General features: G+C 42.4%; 1 protein-coding gene across 1 annotated transcript in view; it reads left to right on the top strand.

The window, feature by feature from the left end:
* The window catches only part of LOC133020731 (sodium/potassium/calcium exchanger 3-like), a 103,659-nt gene extending 85,132 nt beyond the window's left edge, over positions 1 to 18,527 (top strand). Inside the window, exons 14-17 of the mRNA XM_061087428.1 lie at positions 4,317 to 4,431; positions 5,484 to 5,596; positions 18,218 to 18,283; positions 18,378 to 18,527. Coding sequence (XP_060943411.1) covers positions 4,317 to 4,431; positions 5,484 to 5,596; positions 18,218 to 18,283; positions 18,378 to 18,527 — 444 coding nt within the window. The remainder of the gene's footprint in view (positions 1 to 4,316; positions 4,432 to 5,483; positions 5,597 to 18,217; positions 18,284 to 18,377) is intronic.
* The last annotated feature ends 2,677 nt before the right edge of the window (positions 18,528 to 21,204 follow it).

Below are 21,204 nucleotides of genomic sequence, written 5' to 3' on the forward strand. Positions count from 1 at the left end.
ACATGCGACAACACCCTCTGGGTATCCTCTACAACTTGGCCAAGAGATGGAGCACAAATCAGCCAGTCGTCCAGGTAGGGAAGGATTTTTACTCCTAACAACTGGAGAGGAGACAAGGCCGCCCCAACCACTCTGGTGAACACCCTTGGTGAGAGGGAAAGGCCAAATGGCAGGACCTTGAACTGATAGGCTTGCCCCCTGGAATGCAAACCGGAGAAAAGGTCTGTGGTTCGGACAGATGGGCACATGGAAGTACGCGTCTTCCAGGTCTATCGAGGTGAACCACTCTCCTCTTTCGATAAGTTCTAAGATCTGACCCGTGGTCAGCATCTTGAAAGGAAGTACCTTTATGAAGGCGTTTAATCGCCTTAGGTCCAAGATGGGACGTATTCCGCCATCTTTTTTCGGCACGAGGAAATACGTGGAGTAGAAGCCAGTGAGCTGTTCGTCTGGATCTACTTTCATAATTGCATCCTTCTGCAGAAGGGTTAAAATTTCCTGTGCCAGGATTTGAGCCTGGACTGGGTCCGTGACAATCGTCATGCGGATCCTGGAGTAAGGGGGGGGCCGCCGCCGAAACTGAATTCTGTACCCCTTTGATACTGTAGCAAGCACCCATGGGTCTGACACAGTTTCTTCCCAGCTGTCCAGGCATAGCTGAGAATGAAGTCCGGCGGGTGTCCCCCCACCCCTAGGCTGTACCGCCCCGAGGTCCTGGACCTCTGGGGGGGCGCCTCCTCTGGGGAGCACCTCTAGTCGAAAAACGGGGATAGAACCCACGTCGACTTTGTGAAGGCTGTTTGGAGTCACCAGAGGCTGTGAATCCTGTAGCCTGTCGCCTGTCATTCACCCATGGCTCCTTACGGGCCCAGGATGATGATCGGTGGGGAGGCTGGGAGCCCCTAAGTTTATACCTGGTAGTCGCAGCCCCTCTGAAAGTGCGCTGTACTGACTCTCTGGTACGCCGAGACTGTTCAGCCTTATCTAACACACCCTGGGAGTCAGGATGAAAAACATGTGCCGGCACGACTGGCATATTGGTCAGTTCTTTCCTGATATTCTCGGGAAGAGTTGTCTGTGCCAACCAGATCTGCCTCCGAGCTATCATGGCAGATGACATAGCTGCACCAATGTCCCTTATTAGCTGGGAATGAGTGACCAGGGCAGAGTCTATCAGGCTCATGGTGTCCTGGTCCTCTGGGTTGGCTGTTCTCCTAAGAGCTGCCAATAAAATGGCGAGTGCATTGCCTGAGCGGGCTGCTCGTGTGGCTGCATTATAAGTCCGAGACACCAGTCGGTCTGACTTATCACACTCTTTCAGGGGACAGCGTGGATTGGTGGTTACCCGCTCTGGACCCAGAGATGTTAAGGCTGCCATCTCCCGCTCAACTGGAGGCATATCCCCCATACCTGTTTCAGGAGCATACTGATTCTTAGTCAGTCTCCGGCAACCTGCATTGAACTGAGGTGCCCCACTTGGGATGTTCCATGCTTTCCTGAGCATGTGCAAATAGTCACCAGCCACAGGTACAGTAACTGATTGCCGGGTCTGAGTGATGCCGGCCCAAATCCCATCCATTGGAGCAGGAGCCTCAGTTGGAACATTGAGCCCCACAATTTTTGCCGCACTTGAAACCTTTGAGATGACGTCCATGGGTGAAGGCTCACTTTCACCCATGTTGCTGAGGTTGGACGCCCCCTCACATTGTGTGGATTTAGGCTGTTTTAGCCCAGCAGCACCCTCAGACTGCCCATCACTTCCAAAAAGGGAATTTTGAGCATAGAGAGAGAGAATGTCAGGGTGAACCACATTCTCCTCCTGATAGGAGGGTAACCTGTCCGGGGAGGAGTGCCCATGCCTCGATGCCCTAGCTGTTGTGGCCGGGTACTGGGCCTCAACTCTACCCAACCTGTCTGACAGACCACGTATGGCCGCTAGGATTTGCAGCTGAGTGTCATCATGCTGACCAGCTGGGTTCTGTGAAGGTTTTGGAGCCTGTGTCTCTCTTGAGTCCCGCCTGCGAACAGGGGTGTGCTCATGCCCACGTTTTCGGGGGGCTTTCCTTGAGAATGCCCACTGTATGCCTGCAATGGCAGAAAACAAGGGGGGTGGGGGGGTGGAGAGAGAACAACATCCCAGCCACTGCGAACAGGGCTTTAAGGGAAACAAAATAGCACCTACAAAGGGTGATAACCAATAACCAACTGTATTTTATACAGGGAACACAGGTAAACAATCCCACCTGCTGCGCACAGAGGTGAAAAGGGGATACTACCTGGCCTCAAACACGGTTTATTTATTCATTTTTGAAAGGCAAATAAACGTGAAAAGGTTGGCTTTAACTCACCTCCACTCACTGTGCGCGAACGCACGAGGGGGAGTTGGAGAAAACCCACTCCCTGCGGACAGCGAGTTACGGGGTGTTTTCACAAGGGGGGTGGGGGGGTGGAGAGAGAACAACATCCCAGCCACTGCGAACAGGGCTTTAAGGGAAACAAAATAGCACCTACAAAGGGTGATAACCAATAACCAACTGTATTTTATACAGGGAACACAGGTAAACAATCCCACCTGCTGCGCACAGAGGTGAAAAGGGGACACTACCTGGCCTCAAACACGGTTTATTTATTCATTTTTGAAAGGCAAATAAACGTGAAAAGGTTGGCTTTAACTCACCTCCACTCACTGTGCGCGAACGCACGAGGGGGAGTTGGAGAAAACCCCACTCCCTGCGGACAGCGAGTTACGGGGTGAAGAGGGGGGGGGGGCACCCCCGATCCAAATCAGTTTTAAGGGATAGATTATTTATTGATTAAGCTTCCCAACTTTTCTACTCACTCCTGTAAGAGAACAAACTCTGTATGGACACAAACAGCACGAGATAAACAACACTTACCCAAAGCTGTGAACATGAGTAGTTAGTACCAGGTGCAGCTAATTAAGCTGCCTGAAACAAAGAGCAGAGCTTAACACATGCAGTGTAGCCCTCTGCCTCACTTTTAGAGAAGGGGAAAACCACAAACAATCCTCAGGGACACAAGGCGCCTGCACAAAAGTGTCGGATTGATAAAAGTGGAGTCCCAAAATATCTTACTTACCTGTCGGTCTCGGATGAGGCGAGTGAAGAAAAGAGGAGGCGGCCGCGCTCACCGGGGAGCTTTATGGGCGGTGAGCCCAGCCCCCTTAAGGTCACTCACGTGACATTGTTGATATTTGGTCTCGAGGATAGGGAGATGAGGACATCATTCGTGTTAAGACCGTGGTGACGGTCTGAGGGAGGTCGAAATAGATCTAAATAAAGTGACACCCAGCGTGTCAAGATGCTGATGTTATCGTTTCTTAGCGCAGCGGTTCCCCGGTCTTGTTTCCGAACTGTGTTGCTGATTCCACAGCTTGAATCTGCTTGAGGCTACATGTAGCTAGAAGCTACCCGGAGCTAGCTCCCCCCCCAGCTTCCACACACAGTCAGCAGGGACTCCCGGCACTAACAACTATCCAGTGTTTGCTTCTAACCTGACGGTATTATAGAAACAGTGTCATGATAGAAGTGGAATTAAAGTCGTGACGGCGGGTTCTTGCACTGTTACCACCGCAGTTAGCATGGTGGCTAGCCTAGCCCGCTAGCCTAGCCTGCTAGCGCCGTTTTGAAAGCTCGTTCTAACCGTATGTGACCGTGCACACATGCCCTCAGTGCTCTAATGAGCCACCGTCAGCCGGACAACTCCGCTGGCTTAACACACACGTCACATTAATCGTAGAATCGTAGTTGTGTTCGTGTTTGTGGCTACAAGTAAACAGGAAGTTTGAGGTCCGGAAATGCGGAAATGATGTCGTTCGCGGACCAATCACAGCCAAGAGCGGTCCGTCAGGTCTCCAACATGAAGACGGATAGTTAGAAAAATCAGACGTGTACGAAAAGCTGTCCGAAGCAATCGGAGAGGGCGTTTCACGACGGACAGGGCGGTCTTATCTGTCCGTAATAGAAAAAACGGAGAGGCATGAATTGGCCTTTAGTGTTAAAATCATCACAGAGAGAGAGATGTACCACTTCACATGATCTCATATGGTAATGTATTTTAATGTGGACGCTTTGGTGGCAGGAAAGCAGCCAAACCAATCCTGAACCTAAACAAACTGAATGATTGAAAACTGAAAAAAAAACAAAAAAAAAAACTGAGAGTTTGAAAATCACGAGTTTGAAAAAAGTGAAGGATTGTGATCAGGTCAACTAAAACAAAAGAGCAAAGAGAGGCTGGGGAGCTAGAGGGAGCTGCAGCTTCAACTCTGTGACTGACGTCTCTCATGTGTCTGTCAGGTGACAGTTATTGGCTTCACCCTCGGGATTCCAGACGTCATCATGGGCATCACCTTCTTGGCAGCTGGCACCAGCGTACCTGACTGCATGGCCAGCCTCATAGTGGCAAGACAAGGTGACGGACAGACACACTCCAACACACACACACACACACACACACACACACACACACACACACACACACACACACACAAAGAAAGGCTACTAACACTCAAACTCAGCGTATTTTTATCAAAAATACGCTACTTCATTTGCATTTTGGTAACTATGTGATCCTTAATAAATTTACCTCTGTTAAGCCGTTAACTGGGGAATCTAGTGGAGGCTGGACTAACTGTGGAATCATACAGTTTTTATATTGTGCCCTGTAATGTTTATTTTTACATTGCATTCCATAGCTCTTCACTTTTTAAAAAATTCTGTTACAGTTCTGTTTTTATTGGGAATTGCATGTAGAGTGATGACGGTAAATAAAATGATTTAAGTAAGGCTTGTGCCGTGGGGAATAAAAGTTTGGGTTCGTCCAGCATTAAAAGGTTAAATGGATTATTGTAAAACTCCACCAGTTTGCCATGTGTAGGCTGTTACTAATAGCTAGGTTGCATTTTTGCACAAACATAAATTGTGCGTGATGGGTGCCAGCGAGAATCAGAGTAAAGCCACTGTCGAAGAGCTGGAAGATGACAAAGATGGGAAAGGGTGGAGAGGATTGGGCGTTTAGAGCGAGTATAGGCCTATCATCTTTTTCCATTGTCCCTCGTCTGTACCTTAGGTGAATCTGTAAAAACAGATGGGGTGGAGAGGGAAGACAGCCCGACAGGCTCCCTTCCTCCATCCTTTTATCTGTGTTTATTCTTGCTCCTGCCATCAAATATTTAACAGGCCTTGTCTGTCTGCTTGTGGCCGCTCACTGTGAGACCCTGTTGCAGTTCAGTTTTCCATCCTCTGCTTTGTGGCTGCTGTCTCTTCATTGTTTCCTTTGGGTTGTCAGTTGGTCAGACACTGCCAGTGACCTTACAGGGGTTAACCTAATCCAAATCTGTCGCCTCCTCCCCTCCAGTGTACCCTCCTGTCTCTTGGTTCCCTCTCACTTCCCCTTTCATACTTTCTCTCTCTATCTTTCTTGTTTCTGCAACATTTTGACTCCACGTCTGTCTGTGTTGTCAGGAATGGGAGACATGGCAGTTTCCAACTCCATTGGCAGTAACGTATTTGACATCTTGGTGGGGCTTGGTCTCCCCTGGTCCCTGAAGACCCTTGCTATCAACTACGGCTCCGATGTAAGTTGCTCATTCTTCTGGTCCATACTTCCAACTTTAACAAAAGATATAGAGACAATCATATAGCACATACAGACATGCAATACTTGAATAGAGAATATGTGTGTAAGGAGTGGATGTTAGTCAATTAAACTATGACTCAGCTTTGAAACCAGAAGCTTCAATTGTCACGTGACATGTCTGGAACAAGCCCTAATACGTGGAGGAACTAAGTATGTACAAAAAAACTTGGTATTAATTAAAGTTGTACTGTTTGTTTTTTTATCAATTCTGTTAATATTTAAATTTTGTTTATGTGTTCAACTACACACATTGCACTTTTGTCTGTCCTGGGAGATCTCACCTATACTATATCGATCTGCTTGTGTATATACAGGATTAGTTACATTTAGAAACGCATTAAAAATTACAACTATACTACAGCCCTCTGAAGGTTCTGTTAGCCTCAGTGTATAATTAATGCTGTGGACAAAAGAAGCAAACAAAAACACAAACATGTCAGGCAATGAATTTAAGATATAAAAATAATTGACAAAGATCCTGTAGTTCCCTGGCGGCAAGCATGGGCGAAAGTTTTTCCCATCATGCACCAGGGCAATTAAAAGTTTGTCTAATTTTACATATGTTTCCTCCATTGTTACCACATTGTAAACTGTTTTCACTACTTTATTAGCTGGTTTACAAGTGATATAATGGTGTCCATACTAGGTTCTCTGTTATATTGTGCTCCAATAGCATACTCCAGTAACATGCTTCAATAACATGCTCCAGTAACATGCTCCAGTAACATGCACCAGTAACATGCTCCAGTAACATGCTACAATAACATGCTACAATAACATGCTTGAGTAACATGCGCCAATAACATGCTCCAGTAACATGCTCCAATAACATGCTCCAGTAACATGCTCCAATAACATGCTTCAATAACATGCACCAGTAACATGCTTAAGTAACATGCTCCAATAACATGCTCCAGTAACATGCTTGAGTAACATGCTCCAATAACATTCTCCAGTAACGATTCTCCAGTAACATGCTCCAGTAACATGCTCAAGTAACATGCTCCAGTAACATGCTCCAATAACATTCTCCAGTAACATGCTCCAGTAACATGCTCCAATAACATTCTCCAGTAACATGCTCCAATAACATGCTTGAGTAACATGCGCCAATAACATGCTAAAGTAACATGCTCCAATAACATTCTCAAGTAACATGCTCCAATAACATGCTTCAATAACATGCACCAGTAACATGCTAAAGTAACATGCTCCAGTAACATGCTCCAATAACATGCTCCAATAAAATTCTCCAGTAACATGCTTGAGTAACATGCTCCAATAACATTCTCCAGTAACATGCTCCAGTAACATGCTCCAGTTACATAATCCAATAACATGCTCCAATAACATTCTCCAGTAACATGCTCCAGTAACATGCTCCAGTAACATGCCCAATAACATTCTCCAGTAACATGCTCCAGTAACATGCTCCAGTAACATGCTCCAGTAACATGCCCAATAACATTCTCCAGTAACATGCTCCAGTAACCTGCTCCAATAACATGCTAAAGTAACATGCTCCAGTCATATGCTCCAATAACATTCTCCAGTAATATGCTCCATTAACATGCTCCAGTAACATGCCCAATAACATTCTCCAGTAACATGCTCCAGTAACATGCCCCAATAACATGCTAAAGTAACATGCTCCAGTAATATGCTCCAATAACATTCTCCAGTAACATGCTCCAGTAACATGCTCCAGTAACATGCCCAATAACATTCTCCAGTAACATGCTCCAGTAACATGCTCCAGTAACATGCCCAATAACATGCTACAATAACATTCTCCAGTAATATGCTCTAGTAACATGCTCAAGTAACATGCCCAATAACATTCTCCAGTAACATGCTCCAATAACATTCTCCAGTAACATTCTCCAGTAACATGCTCCAGTAACATGCTCCAATAACATGCTCCAATAACATGCTCCAGTAACACGCCCAATAACATTCTCCAGTAATATGCTCCAGTAACATGCTCCAGTAACATGCCCAATAACATTCTCCAGTAACATGCTCCAATAACATTCTCCAATAACATGCTAAAGTAACATGCTACAGTAATATGCTCCAATAACATTCTCCAGTAACATGCTCCAGTAACATGCTCCAATAACATGCTAAAGTAACATGCTCCAGTAATATGCTCCAATAACATTCTCCAGTAACATGCTCCAGTAACATGCCCAATTACCTTCTCCAGTAACATGCTCCAGTAACATGCTCCAGTAACATGCCCAATAACATTCTCCAATAACATTCTCCAGTAATATGCTCCAGTAACATGCTCCAGTAACATGCCCAATAACATTCTCCAGTAACATGCTCCAATAACATTCTCCAATAACATGCTCCAGTAACATGCTCCAGTAACATGCTCCAATAACATTCTCCAGTAATATGCTCCAGTAACATGCCCAATAACATTCTCCAGTAACATGCTCCAATAACATGCTAAAGTAACATGCTCCAGTAATATGCTCCAATAACATGCTCCAGTAACCTGCTCCAATAACATGCTAAAGTAACATGCTCCAGTAACATTCTCCAATAACATTCTCCAGTAATATGCTCCAGTAACATGCTCCAGTAACATGCCCAATAACATTCTCCAGTAACATGCTCCAATAACATTCTCCAATAACATGCTAAAGTAACATGCTACAGTAATATGCTCCAATAACATTCTCCAGTAACATGCTCCAGTAACATGCTCCAATAACATGCTAAAGTAACATGCTCCAGTAATATTCTCCAATAACATTCTCCAGTAACATGCTCCAGTAACATGCTCCAGTAACATGCCCAATTACCCTCTCCAGTAACATGCTCCAGTAACATGCTCCAGTAACATGCCCAATAACATTCTCCAGTAACATTCTCCAGTAACATGCTCCAATAACATTCTCCAGTAACATGCTCCAGTAACATGCTCCAGTAACATGCCCAATAACATTCTCCAGTAACATGCTCCAGTAACATGCTCCAATAACATTCTCCAGTAATATGCTCCAGTAACATGCTCCAGTAACATGCCCAATAACATTCTCCAGTAACATGCTCCAGTAACATGCTCCAGTAACATGCTCCAATAACATGCCCAATAACATTCTCCAGTAACATGCTCCAGTAACATGCTCCAGTAACATGCCCAATAACATTCTCCAGTAACATGGTCCAGTAACATGCTCCAATAACATGCTAAAGTAACATGCTCCAGTAATATGCTCCAATAACATTCTCCAGTAACATGCTCCAGTAACATGCTCCAGTAACATGCCCAATAACATTCTCCAGTAACATGCTCTAGTAACATGCTCCAGTAACATGCCCAATAACATTCTCCAGTAACATGCTCCAATAACATGCTAAAGTAACATGCTCCAGTTATTTGCTCCAATAACATTCTCCAGTAACATGCTCCAGTAACATGCTCCAGTAACATGCCCAATAACATTCTCCAGTAACATGCTCCAGTAACATGCTCCAATAACATTCTCCAGTAACATGCTCCAGTAACATGCTCCAGTAACATGCCCAATAACATTCTCCAGTAACATGCTCCAGTAACATGCTCCAATAACATTTTCCAGTAATATGCTCCAGTAACATGCTCCAGTAACATGCCCAATAACATTCTCCAGTAACATGCTCCAGTAACATGCTCCAGTAACATGCTAAAGTAACATGCTCCAGTAATATGCTCCAATAACATTCTCCAGTAACATGCTCCAGTAACATGCTCCAGTAACATGCCCAATAACATTCTCCAGTAACATGCTCTAGTAACATGCTCCAGTAACATGCCCAATAACATTCTCCAGTAACATGCTCCAATAACATGCTAAAGTAACATGCTCCAGTTATTTGCTCCAATAACATTCTCCAGTAACATGCTCCAGTAACATGCTCCAGTAACATGCCCAATAACATTCTCCAGTAACATGCTCCAGTAACATGCTCCAATAACATTCTCCAGTAACATGCTCCAGTAACATGCTCCAGTAACATGCCCAATAACATTCTCCAGTAACATGCTCCAGTAACATGCTCCAATAACATTTTCCAGTAATATGCTCCAGTAACATGCTCCAGTAACATGCCCAATAACATTCTCCAGTAACATGCTCCAGTAACATGCCCAATAACATTCTCCAGTATCGTGCTCCAATAACATGCTAAAGTAACATGCTCCAGTAATATGCTCCAATAACATTCTCCAGTAACATGCTCCAGTAACATGCTCCAGTAACATGCCCAATAACATTCTCCAGTAACATGCTCCAGTAACATGCTCCAGTAACATGCCCAATAACATTCTCCAGTAACATGCTCCAGTAACATGCTCCAATAACATGCTAAAGTAACATGCTCCAGTAATATGCTCCAATAACATTCTCCAGTAACATGCTCCAGTAACATGCTCCAGTAACATGCTCCAGTAACATGCTCCAGTAACATGCACAATAACATTCTCCAGTAAAATGCTCCAGTGACATGCTCCAATAACATTCTCCAGTAACATGCTCCAGTAACCTGCTCCAATAACATGCTAAAGTAACATGCTCCAGTAATATGCTCCAATAACATTCTCCAGTAATATGCTCCAGTAACATGCTCCAGTAACATGCCCAATAACATTCTCCAGTAACATTCTCCAGTAACATGCTCCAATAACATTCTCCAGTAACATGCTCCAGTAACATGCTCCAGTAACATGCCCAATAACATTCTCCAGTAACATGCTCCAGTAACATGCTCCAATAACATTCTCCAGTAATATGCTCCAGTAACATGCTCCAGTAACATGCCCAATAACATTCTCCAGTAACATGCTCCAGTAACATGCTCCAGTAACATGCTCCAGTAACATGCTCCAGTAACATGCTCCAATAACATGCTAAAGTAACATGCTCCAATAACATTCTCCAGTAACATGCTCCAGTAACATGCTCCAGTAACATGCCCAATAACATTCTCCAGTAAAATGCTCCAGTGACATGCTCCAATAACATTCTCCAGTAACATGCTCCAGTAACCTGCTCCAATAACATGCTAAAGTAACATGCTCCAGTAATATGCTCCAATAACATTCTCCAGTAATATGCTCCAGTAACATGCTCCAGTAACATGCCCAATAACATTCTCCAGTAACATTCTCCAGTAACATGCTCCAATAACATTCTCCAGTAACATGCTCCAGTAACATGCTCCAGTAACATGCCCAATAACATTCTCCAGTAACATGCTCCAGTAACATGCTCCAATAACATTCTCCAGTAATATGCTCCAGTAACATGCTCCAGTAACATGCCCAATAACATGCTCCAGTAACATGCTCCAGTAACATGCTCCAGTAACATGCTCCAGTAACATGCCCAATAACATTCTCCAGTAAAATGCTCCAGTGACATGCTCCAATAACATTCTCCAGTAACATGCTCCAGTAACCTGCTCCAATAACATGCTAAAGTAACATGCTCCAGTAATATGCTCCAATAACATTCTCCAGTAATATGCTCCAGTAACATGCTCCAGTAACATGCCCAATAACATTCTCCAGTAACATTCTCCAGTAACATGCTCCAATAAAATTCTCCAATAACATTCTCCAGTAACATGCTCCAGTAACATGCTCCAATAACATTCTCCAGTAATATGCTCCAGTAACATGCTCCAGTAACATGCCCAATAACATTCTCCAGTAACATGCTCCAGTAACATGCTCCAGTAACATGCTCCAGTAACATGCCCAATAACATTCTCCAGTAACATGCTCCAGTAACATGCCCAATAACATTCTCCAGTAACATGCTCCAATAACATTCTCCAATAACATGCTAAAGTAACAGGCTACAGTAATATGCTCCAATAACATTCTCCAGTAACATGCTCCAATAACATGCTAAAGTAACATGCTCCAGTAATATGCTCCAATAACATTCTCCAGTAACATGCTCCAGTAACATGCTCCAGTAACATGCCCAATAACATTCTCCAGTAAAATGCTCCAGTGACATGCTCCAATAACATGCTAAAGTAACATTCTCCAATAACATGCTCCAGTAACATGCTCCAATAACATGCTAAAGTAACATGCTCCAATAACATGCTAAAGTAACATGCTCCAGTTATATGCTCCAATAACATTCTGCAGTAGCATGCTCCAGTAACATGCTCCAGTAACATGCCCAATAACATTCTCCAGTAACATGCTCCAGTAACATGCTCCAGTAACATGCTCCAATAACATGCTAAAGTAACATGCTCCAGTAATATGCTCCAATAACATTCTCCAGTAACATGCTCAAGTAACATGCTCCAGTAACATGCTCCATTAACATGCCCAATAACACTCTCCAGTAACATGCTCCAGTAACATGCCCAATAACATTCTCCAGTAAAATGCTCCAGTGACATGCTCCAATAACATGCTCCAGTAACATGCTCCAATAACATGCTAAAGTAACATGCTCCAGTAATATGCTCCAATAACATTCTCCAGTAACATGCTCCAGTAACATGCTCCAGTAACATGCCCAATAACATTCTCCAGTAACATGCTCCAGTAACATGCTTCAGTAACATGCTCCAGTAACATGCTCCTGTAACATGCTCCAGTAACATGCCCAATAACATTCTCCAGTAACATGCTCCAATAACATGCTAAAGTAACATGCTCCAGTAATATGCTCCAATAACATTCTCCAGTAACATGCTCCAGTACCATGCCCAATAACATTCTCCAGTAACATGCTCCAGTAACATGCTCCTGTAACATGCTCCAGTAACATGCCCAATAACATTCTCCAGTAACATGGTCCAGTAACATGCTCCAATAACATGCTAAAGTAACATGCTCCAGTAATATGCTCCAATAACATTCTCCAGTAACATGCTCCAGTAACATGCTCCAGTAACATGCCCAATAACATTCTCCAGTAACATGCTCTAGTAACATGCTCCAGTAACATGCCCAATAACATTCTCCAGTAACATGCTCCAATAACATGCTAAAGTAACATGCTCCAGTTATTTGCTCCAATAACATTCTCCAGTAACATGCTCCAGTAACATGCTCCAGTAACATGCCCAATAACATTCTCCAGTAACATGCTCCAGTAACATGCTCCAATAACATTCTCCAGTAACATGCTCCAGTAACATGCTCCAGTAACATGCCCAATAACATTCTCCAGTAACATGCTCCAGTAACATGCTCCAATAACATTTTCCAGTAATATGCTCCAGTAACATGCTCCAGTAACATGCCCAATAACATTCTCCAGTAACATGCTCCAGTAACATGCTCCAGTAACATGCTAAAGTAACATGCTCCAGTAATATGCTCCAATAACATTCTCCAGTAACATGCTCCAGTAACATGCTCCAGTAACATGCCCAATAACATTCTCCAGTAACATGCTCTAGTAACATGCTCCAGTAACATGCCCAATAACATTCTCCAGTAACATGCTCCAATAACATGCTAAAGTAACATGCTCCAGTTATTTGCTCCAATAACATTCTCCAGTAACATGCTCCAGTAACATGCTCCAGTAACATGCCCAATAACATTCTCCAGTAACATGCTCCAGTAACATGCTCCAATAACATTCTCCAGTAACATGCTCCAGTAACATGCTCCAGTAACATGCCCAATAACATTCTCCAGTAACATGCTCCAGTAACATGCTCCAATAACATTTTCCAGTAATATGCTCCAGTAACATGCTCCAGTAACATGCCCAATAACATTCTCCAGTAACATGCTCCAGTAACATGCCCAATAACATTCTCCAGTATCGTGCTCCAATAACATGCTAAAGTAACATGCTCCAGTAATATGCTCCAATAACATTCTCCAGTAACATGCTCCAGTAACATGCTCCAGTAACATGCCCAATAACATTCTCCAGTAACATGCTCCTGTAACATGCTCCAGTAACATGCCCAATAACATTCTCCAGTAACATGCTCCAGTAACATGCTCCAATAACATGCTAAAGTAACATGCTCCAGTAATATGCTCCAATAACATTCTCCAGTAACATGCTCCAGTAACATGCTCCAGTAACATGCTCCAGTAACATGCTCCAGTAACATGCACAATAACATTCTCCAGTAAAATGCTCCAGTGACATGCTCCAATAACATTCTCCAGTAACATGCTCCAGTAACCTGCTCCAATAACATGCTAAAGTAACATGCTCCAGTAATATGCTCCAATAACATTCTCCAGTAATATGCTCCAGTAACATGCTCCAGTAACATGCCCAATAACATTCTCCAGTAACATTCTCCAGTAACATGCTCCAATAACATTCTCCAGTAACATGCTCCAGTAACATGCTCCAGTAACATGCCCAATAACATTCTCCAGTAACATGCTCCAGTAACATGCTCCAATAACATTCTCCAGTAATATGCTCCAGTAACATGCTCCAGTAACATGCCCAATAACATTCTCCAGTAACATGCTCCAGTAACATGCTCCAGTAACATGCTCCAGTAACATGCTCCAGTAACATGCTCCAATAACATGCTAAAGTAACATGCTCCAATAACATTCTCCAGTAACATGCTCCAGTAACATGCTCCAGTAACATGCTCCAGTAACATGCCCAATAACATTCTCCAGTAAAATGCTCCAGTGACATGCTCCAATAACATTCTCCAGTAACATGCTCCAGTAACCTGCTCCAATAACATGCTAAAGTAACATGCTCCAGTAATATGCTCCAATAACATTCTCCAGTAATATGCTCCAGTAACATGCTCCAGTAACATGCCCAATAACATTCTCCAGTAACATTCTCCAGTAACATGCTCCAATAACATTCTCCAGTAACATGCTCCAGTAACATGCTCCAGTAACATGCCCAATAACATTCTCCAGTAACATGCTCCAGTAACATGCTCCAATAACATTCTCCAGTAATATGCTCCAGTAACATGCTCCAGTAACATGCCCAATAACATGCTCCAGTAACATGCTCCAGTAACATGCTCCAGTAACATGCTCCAGTAACATGCCCAATAACATTCTCCAGTAAAATGCTCCAGTGACATGCTCCAATAACATTCTCCAGTAACATGCTCCAGTAACCTGCTCCAATAACATGCTAAAGTAACATGCTCCAGTAATATGCTCCAATAACATTCTCCAGTAATATGCTCCAGTAACATGCTCCAGTAACATGCCCAATAACATTCTCCAGTAACATTCTCCAGTAACATGCTCCAATAAAATTCTCCAATAACATTCTCCAGTAACATGCTCCAGTAACATGCTCCAATAACATTCTCCAGTAATATGCTCCAGTAACATGCTCCAGTAACATGCCCAATAACATTCTCCAGTAACATGCTCCAGTAACATGCTCCAGTAACATGCTCCAGTAACATGCCCAATAACATTCTCCAGTAACATGCTCCAGTAACATGCCCAATAACATTCTCCAGTAACATGCTCCAATAACATTCTCCAATAACATGCTAAAGTAACAGGCTACAGTAATATGCTCCAATAACATTCTCCAGTAACATGCTCCAATAACATGCTAAAGTAACATGCTCCAGTAATATGCTCCAATAACATTCTCCAGTAACATGCTCCAGTAACATGCTCCAGTAACATGCCCAATAACATTCTCCAGTAAAATGCTCCAGTGACATGCTCCAATAACATGCTAAAGTAACATTCTCCAATAACATGCTCCAGTAACATGCTCCAATAACATGCTAAAGTAACATGCTCCAATAACATGCTAAAGTAACATGCTCCAGTTATATGCTCCAATAACATTCTGCAGTAGCATGCTCCAGTAACATGCTCCAGTAACATGCCCAATAACATTCTCCAGTAACATGCTCCAGTAACATGCTCCAGTAACATGCTCCAATAACATGCTAAAGTAACATGCTCCAGTAATATGCTCCAATAACATTCTCCAGTAACATGCTCAAGTAACATGCTCCAGTAACATGCTCCATTAACATGCCCAATAACACTCTCCAGTAACATGCTCCAGTAACATGCCCAATAACATTCTCCAGTAAAATGCTCCAGTGACATGCTCCAATAACATGCTCCAGTAACATGCTCCAATAACATGCTAAAGTAACATGCTCCAGTAATATGCTCCAATAACATTCTCCAGTAACATGCTCCAGTAACATGCTCCAGTAACATGCCCAATAACATTCTCCAGTAACATGCTCCAGTAACATGCTTCAGTAACATGCTCCAGTAACATGCTCCTGTAACATGCTCCAGTAACATGCCCAATAACATTCTCCAGTAACATGCTCCAATAACATGCTAAAGTAACATGCTCCAGTAATATGCTCCAATAACATTCTCCAGTAACATGCTCCAGTACCATGCCCAATAACATTCTCCAGTAACATGCTCCAGTAACATGCTCCTGTAACATGCTCCAGTAACATGCCCAATAACATGCTAAAGTAACATGCTCCAGTAATATGCTCCAATAACATTCTCCAGTAACATGCTCCAGTAATATGCTCCAGTAATATGCTCCAATAACATGTTCCAGTAACATGCTAAAGTAACATGCTCCAATAACATGCTCCAGTAACATGCTCCAGTAACATGCCCAATAACATTCTCCAGTAAAATGCTCCAGTGACATGCTCCAATAACATGCTCCAGTAACATGCTCCAATAACATGCTAAAGTAACATGCTCCAGTAATATGCTCCAATAACATTCTCCAGTAACATGCTCCAGTAACATGCTCCAGTAACATGCCCAATAACATTCTCCAGTAACATGCTCCAGTAACATGCTCCAGTAACACGCTCCTGTAACATGCTCCAGTAACATGCCCAATAACATTCTCCAGTAACATGCTCCAGTAACATGCTCCAGTAACATGCCCAATAACATTCTCCAGTAAAATGCTCCAGTGACATGCTCCAATAACATGCTAAAGTAACATTCTCCAGTAACATGCTCCAGTAACATGCTCCAATAACATGCTAAAGTAACATGCTCCAGTAATATGCTCCAATAACATTCTCCAGTAACATGCTCAAGTAACATGCTCCATTAACATGCCCAATAACATTCTCCAGTAACATGCTCCAGTAAAATGCTCCAGTAACATGCCGAATTACATTCTCCAGTAAAATGCTCCAGTGACATGCTCCAATAACATGCTCCAGTAACATGCTCCAATAACATGCTAAAGTAACATGCTCCAGTAATATGCTCCAATAACATTCTCCAGTAACATGCTCCAGTAACATGCTCCAGTAACATGCCCAATAACATTCTCCAGTAACATGCTCCAGTAACATGCTCCAGTAACATGCTCCAGTAACATGCTCCTGTAACATGCTCCAGTAACATGCCCAATAACATTCTCCAGTAACATGCTCCAATAACATGCTAAAGTAACATGCTCCAGTAATATGCTCCAATAACATTCTCCAGTAACATGCTCCAGTAACATGCCCAATAACATTCTCCAGTAACATGCTCCAGTAACATGCTCCTGTAACATGCTCCAGTAACATGCCCAATAACATGCTAAAGTAACATGCTCCAGTAATATGCTCCAATAACATTCTCCAGTAACATGCTCCAGTAATATGCTCCAGTAATATGCTCCAATAACATGTTCCAGTAACATGCTCCGGTAACATGCTCCAATAACATGCTCCAGTAACATTAACAGTGACTGTGGCTGAGGGGTAGAGTGGTTGTCCCCCAACCTGAAGGTCGGCAGTTTGAACCCCAGTCTTCCCCACCTGAATGGCCCCCCATAGAACAACAAAGTCCTGCTAACAGATGCACTGTATGAATGTGTGTTTGAATGGGTGAATGTAAAACTGTAATGTAAAGAGCCTTGAGTGGTCATCAAGACTAGAAAAGCGCTATATAAATACAAAACCATTTACCATTTAACGTGCTCCAATAACATTCTCCAGTAAGGTGCTCCAAATACATGAATATTGCTTGTATATATATATATATATATACACTACCATTCAAAAGCTTGGGGTCACTTAGAAATGTCCTTAGTTTTCAAAGAAAAGCACTGTTTTTTTCAATGAAGATAACATTAAATTAACCAGAAATACACTCTGTACATTGTTAATGTGGAACATGACTATTCTAGGTGGAAACGTCTGGTTTTTAATGAAATATCTACATAGGTGTAGTATAGAGGCCCATATCTCAACTATCATTCCAGTGTTCTAATGGTACATTGTGTTTGCTAATTGCCTTAGAACAGGGGTTTTCAACCGGGGGTCCGCAGCCCCTTGTGGTCATGGACGGCATTGCAGGGGGTCCGCGAAATACGTTTTGATATTTCAACACATTTTCAGATTACTCTTGAATATCGTGAAAAATATCACACACACGTAGGCACATCAGTGGGCCGCGGATAACTTTCTAGTCAGAATGGTGGTCCCTGGGACAAAACCAGTTGAAAACCCCTGCCTTAGAAGACTAATGGATGATTTGAAAACCCTTGTGCGATTATGTTAGCACAGCTCACTCATTATCTTGTTGTAGATCAAACTGAACAGCAAAGGATTGATCTTCTCTGTGGGGCTCCTTTTGGCGTCTGTGTTTATCACAGTGAGTATTCAGCAACACATCTGGTCACAGCTGCAGCACACAGTGTACCACTCACTTTCTCTTTGTCTGTCTGTCTGTCTGTCTGTCTTTCTAGGTCCTTGGAGTTCACTTAAATAAGTGGACGTTGGACAAGCGTTTTGGTTTCATTTGTCTCCTCCTCTACTCTGTCTTCCTGTGTTTCTCCTGCCTCATCGAGTACAACATCTTCACCTTTGTCAACCTGCCAACTTGCCGGGATGACTGATAAGTCTGCGCATGCACACAGGCACACACACACACGCACACGCACACACACACACACACACACACACACACACACACACACACACACACACACACACACACACACACACACACACACACACACACAGTATTATGTAGATTGTGGATGAATGGCAGGTGAAGCCAGGTGTGGTTCACACACTGTCTCCTGTGAGAGGAGCTCCCACTTTCTTTGTTTTTTTGAAGCTCAGTGCAGCGTGGAGCTGTTCTGGTGTTTGCCCATCACCAGCGATTTGAGGAGCAGAGATGGACTCATCATAAGCCCTCACACACAGAGGGCAGCACTGAGAAAAAAACAACACAAAAAAGACTTTTGAACTAATTTTGAAACTTCCCATGTTTAGGTGTAAACGTTGTGACTTTTTCTAGCTGCTAACCTTTCCCAAGAGGAAAGCTGTGTCTTTTAGATCTACTAGTTGAGAGTAATAATGATTCAAGCAATGGCGTAGAGAGGTTGTGAAGGGTGTGTTGTTGTGGTGCAGGTAATGATGATTTGACAGTTTCTTGTCTTCAGGCAGAGAACATGTGTTTTTTTCAAACACCATTATCGTAGGACTATTTACATTGCCATTGTGTTAATGTGTCATGAATATGACAGTTGAGTGCGTTTACTAAAGTTTAGACATAAGGCTACAGAACACAAGCCCACACCCCCCTACACAGAAGCAGGGCATTATCCTGTACTCTTTTTATAATTTAACTTCAGTAATATCACATTTGTAGCCTATACGTTCTGCGTTGGAAGAATTGTAGCTTTATGGAGTGATTTTTTTTTGTTTCCTTCTGTAAATAGTGAACCTTTGTAAATACTCCCAGATGTTCTATTTATTATTTATTCATGTCAGACGCACATTTCTCCTCTGGAGGCCACAGGTTTTATTTATGGAACCAGGCTTGTTGAAATCCAGACCTAAGATCAGTTCAGATGACCACTCTTATACAAACAAGCACAATTTTCCCTGAAGGTATTTGTCCTGTTGATTTTAACACTGACATGACTTCGATGCAATTATGCTTTGTGTATGTGTAGATGTAAACTAGAGAATTCAAACTTGCACTGAAGATACTTAGTTCACAGGGAGGCTGCTCCTAATGCATGCTGATTATAAGGATGTGATCCTTGTAAAATGAAGCAGGTTCATGTGAGATAATCATGTCGAGGGGTCAGGAGGCAGATGTTGTATTTTGGGAGATGATTGTGGGCAGATGATAAGTCTGTACTCATCCACTTAGTGACTGCTTTCTCTTCTCAGAAACACTGACCAAATAGACTCAGAACAGTTGCAGCATCACTCAAAGCAACACCTGTGTGTTTGAATGAGGTTTTTCCTACGTAGAACAGGTGAGCTGATCTGTGTTATCTGCTTGAAGTCAGGTCTTTAAGTGGCGTATCATAGGAGTAGAGTACAGATGCAATATAAAGCATCAGGACTTTTATCCCAGCTTGAATACTTAATGGCTGAGTTTACAACTTTATTTTTTATCCAGAATTTGTATTTTGTAATGCCTAATGTTTTAGATTTGTCTAGTAATGGTAGGCTTGTGGTACATAAATATTCCTACTAGTTTTTAGAGCATGTACAGTGTGGTTTGTGAACCTCTACAGGAGATTTTTATTCCACTTTGGGAGTCAAGACATGCCAGCAAAGTCCCTCTCTTCCACCACTGTAGAAGTGAACAGTCGTCTGTCAAAGCCTGTTGATTCTCACACGGTCCATCACACGTCAGCTGCTTGTCCACGTAGATTCATTTCAGACATCAAGTGGCCTACTCCTGTTTTTTCTCACTGAGGGAAGACAACATGAAACAAAAAGTCTGGTTTGTTTCAGGTACATTTTACATTTTTTATTTATTGATCAGTAATATAAAATATCTATTCTGAGAACTATTGTCTTTTTAATGTGAACTGATTAATGTTGTTTTTGTTTATGTATCAATCATATTTATTTCAGAGACACAGACATAGCAATCTGTAATTTGACCGGAATACAGGGTTAAACATGTTTGAATCTTCGGTAATGCAATAACTGAGCTTACAAATATGTAAATATGCTGTTTTAAGGAAATTGAATAGGAAATTTGTATTCAAGTTTTAAAATATGTAAATTATGTCTGTCAGTATTTGACACTGTAAAATCTCGTCAGTCTTTGTGAAATGATTTATCAGAACAAGACTGTTATTAACATACAGAACTCCAAATATCATCACAATGAAGGAAAATTCATTTAATAATGAGTTGAATGGTTTAAATCACTGCCAGATAGATAGTGGTCACTATGATTGCATGTATTTTTCTTTGCCACGAAGTATCAGGTTTAAAATGTCAATAACAGCTTTTAAAGACAGTTTCTGATTTTCTTTTACAATATGTTGCCAATGTCCCATCGATTCCTAATCATTTCTCAGAATGCCCTCTGAAAGGTTAATTTAACAAAATTAACCAATTATAGGATAAAGATCAATTATTTTATGTCACAATTTATCAAGTAACCATTCAAGTACTTTAATTTGAATTTTAATGTATTTAGATGCACATTTCTCACAGAAAGAAACATTTAATTAGAAGTACTCATGGTGTTCAGTCAGACAACTCACGTTCAAACATTTATTGCAGCATTACAACAGATTTAGTGTTTGG

This window comes from Limanda limanda, chromosome 15 (genome assembly GCF_963576545.1).
Source record: "Limanda limanda chromosome 15, fLimLim1.1, whole genome shotgun sequence".
NCBI classification, from domain to species: Eukaryota; Metazoa; Chordata; class Actinopteri; order Pleuronectiformes; family Pleuronectidae; genus Limanda; species Limanda limanda.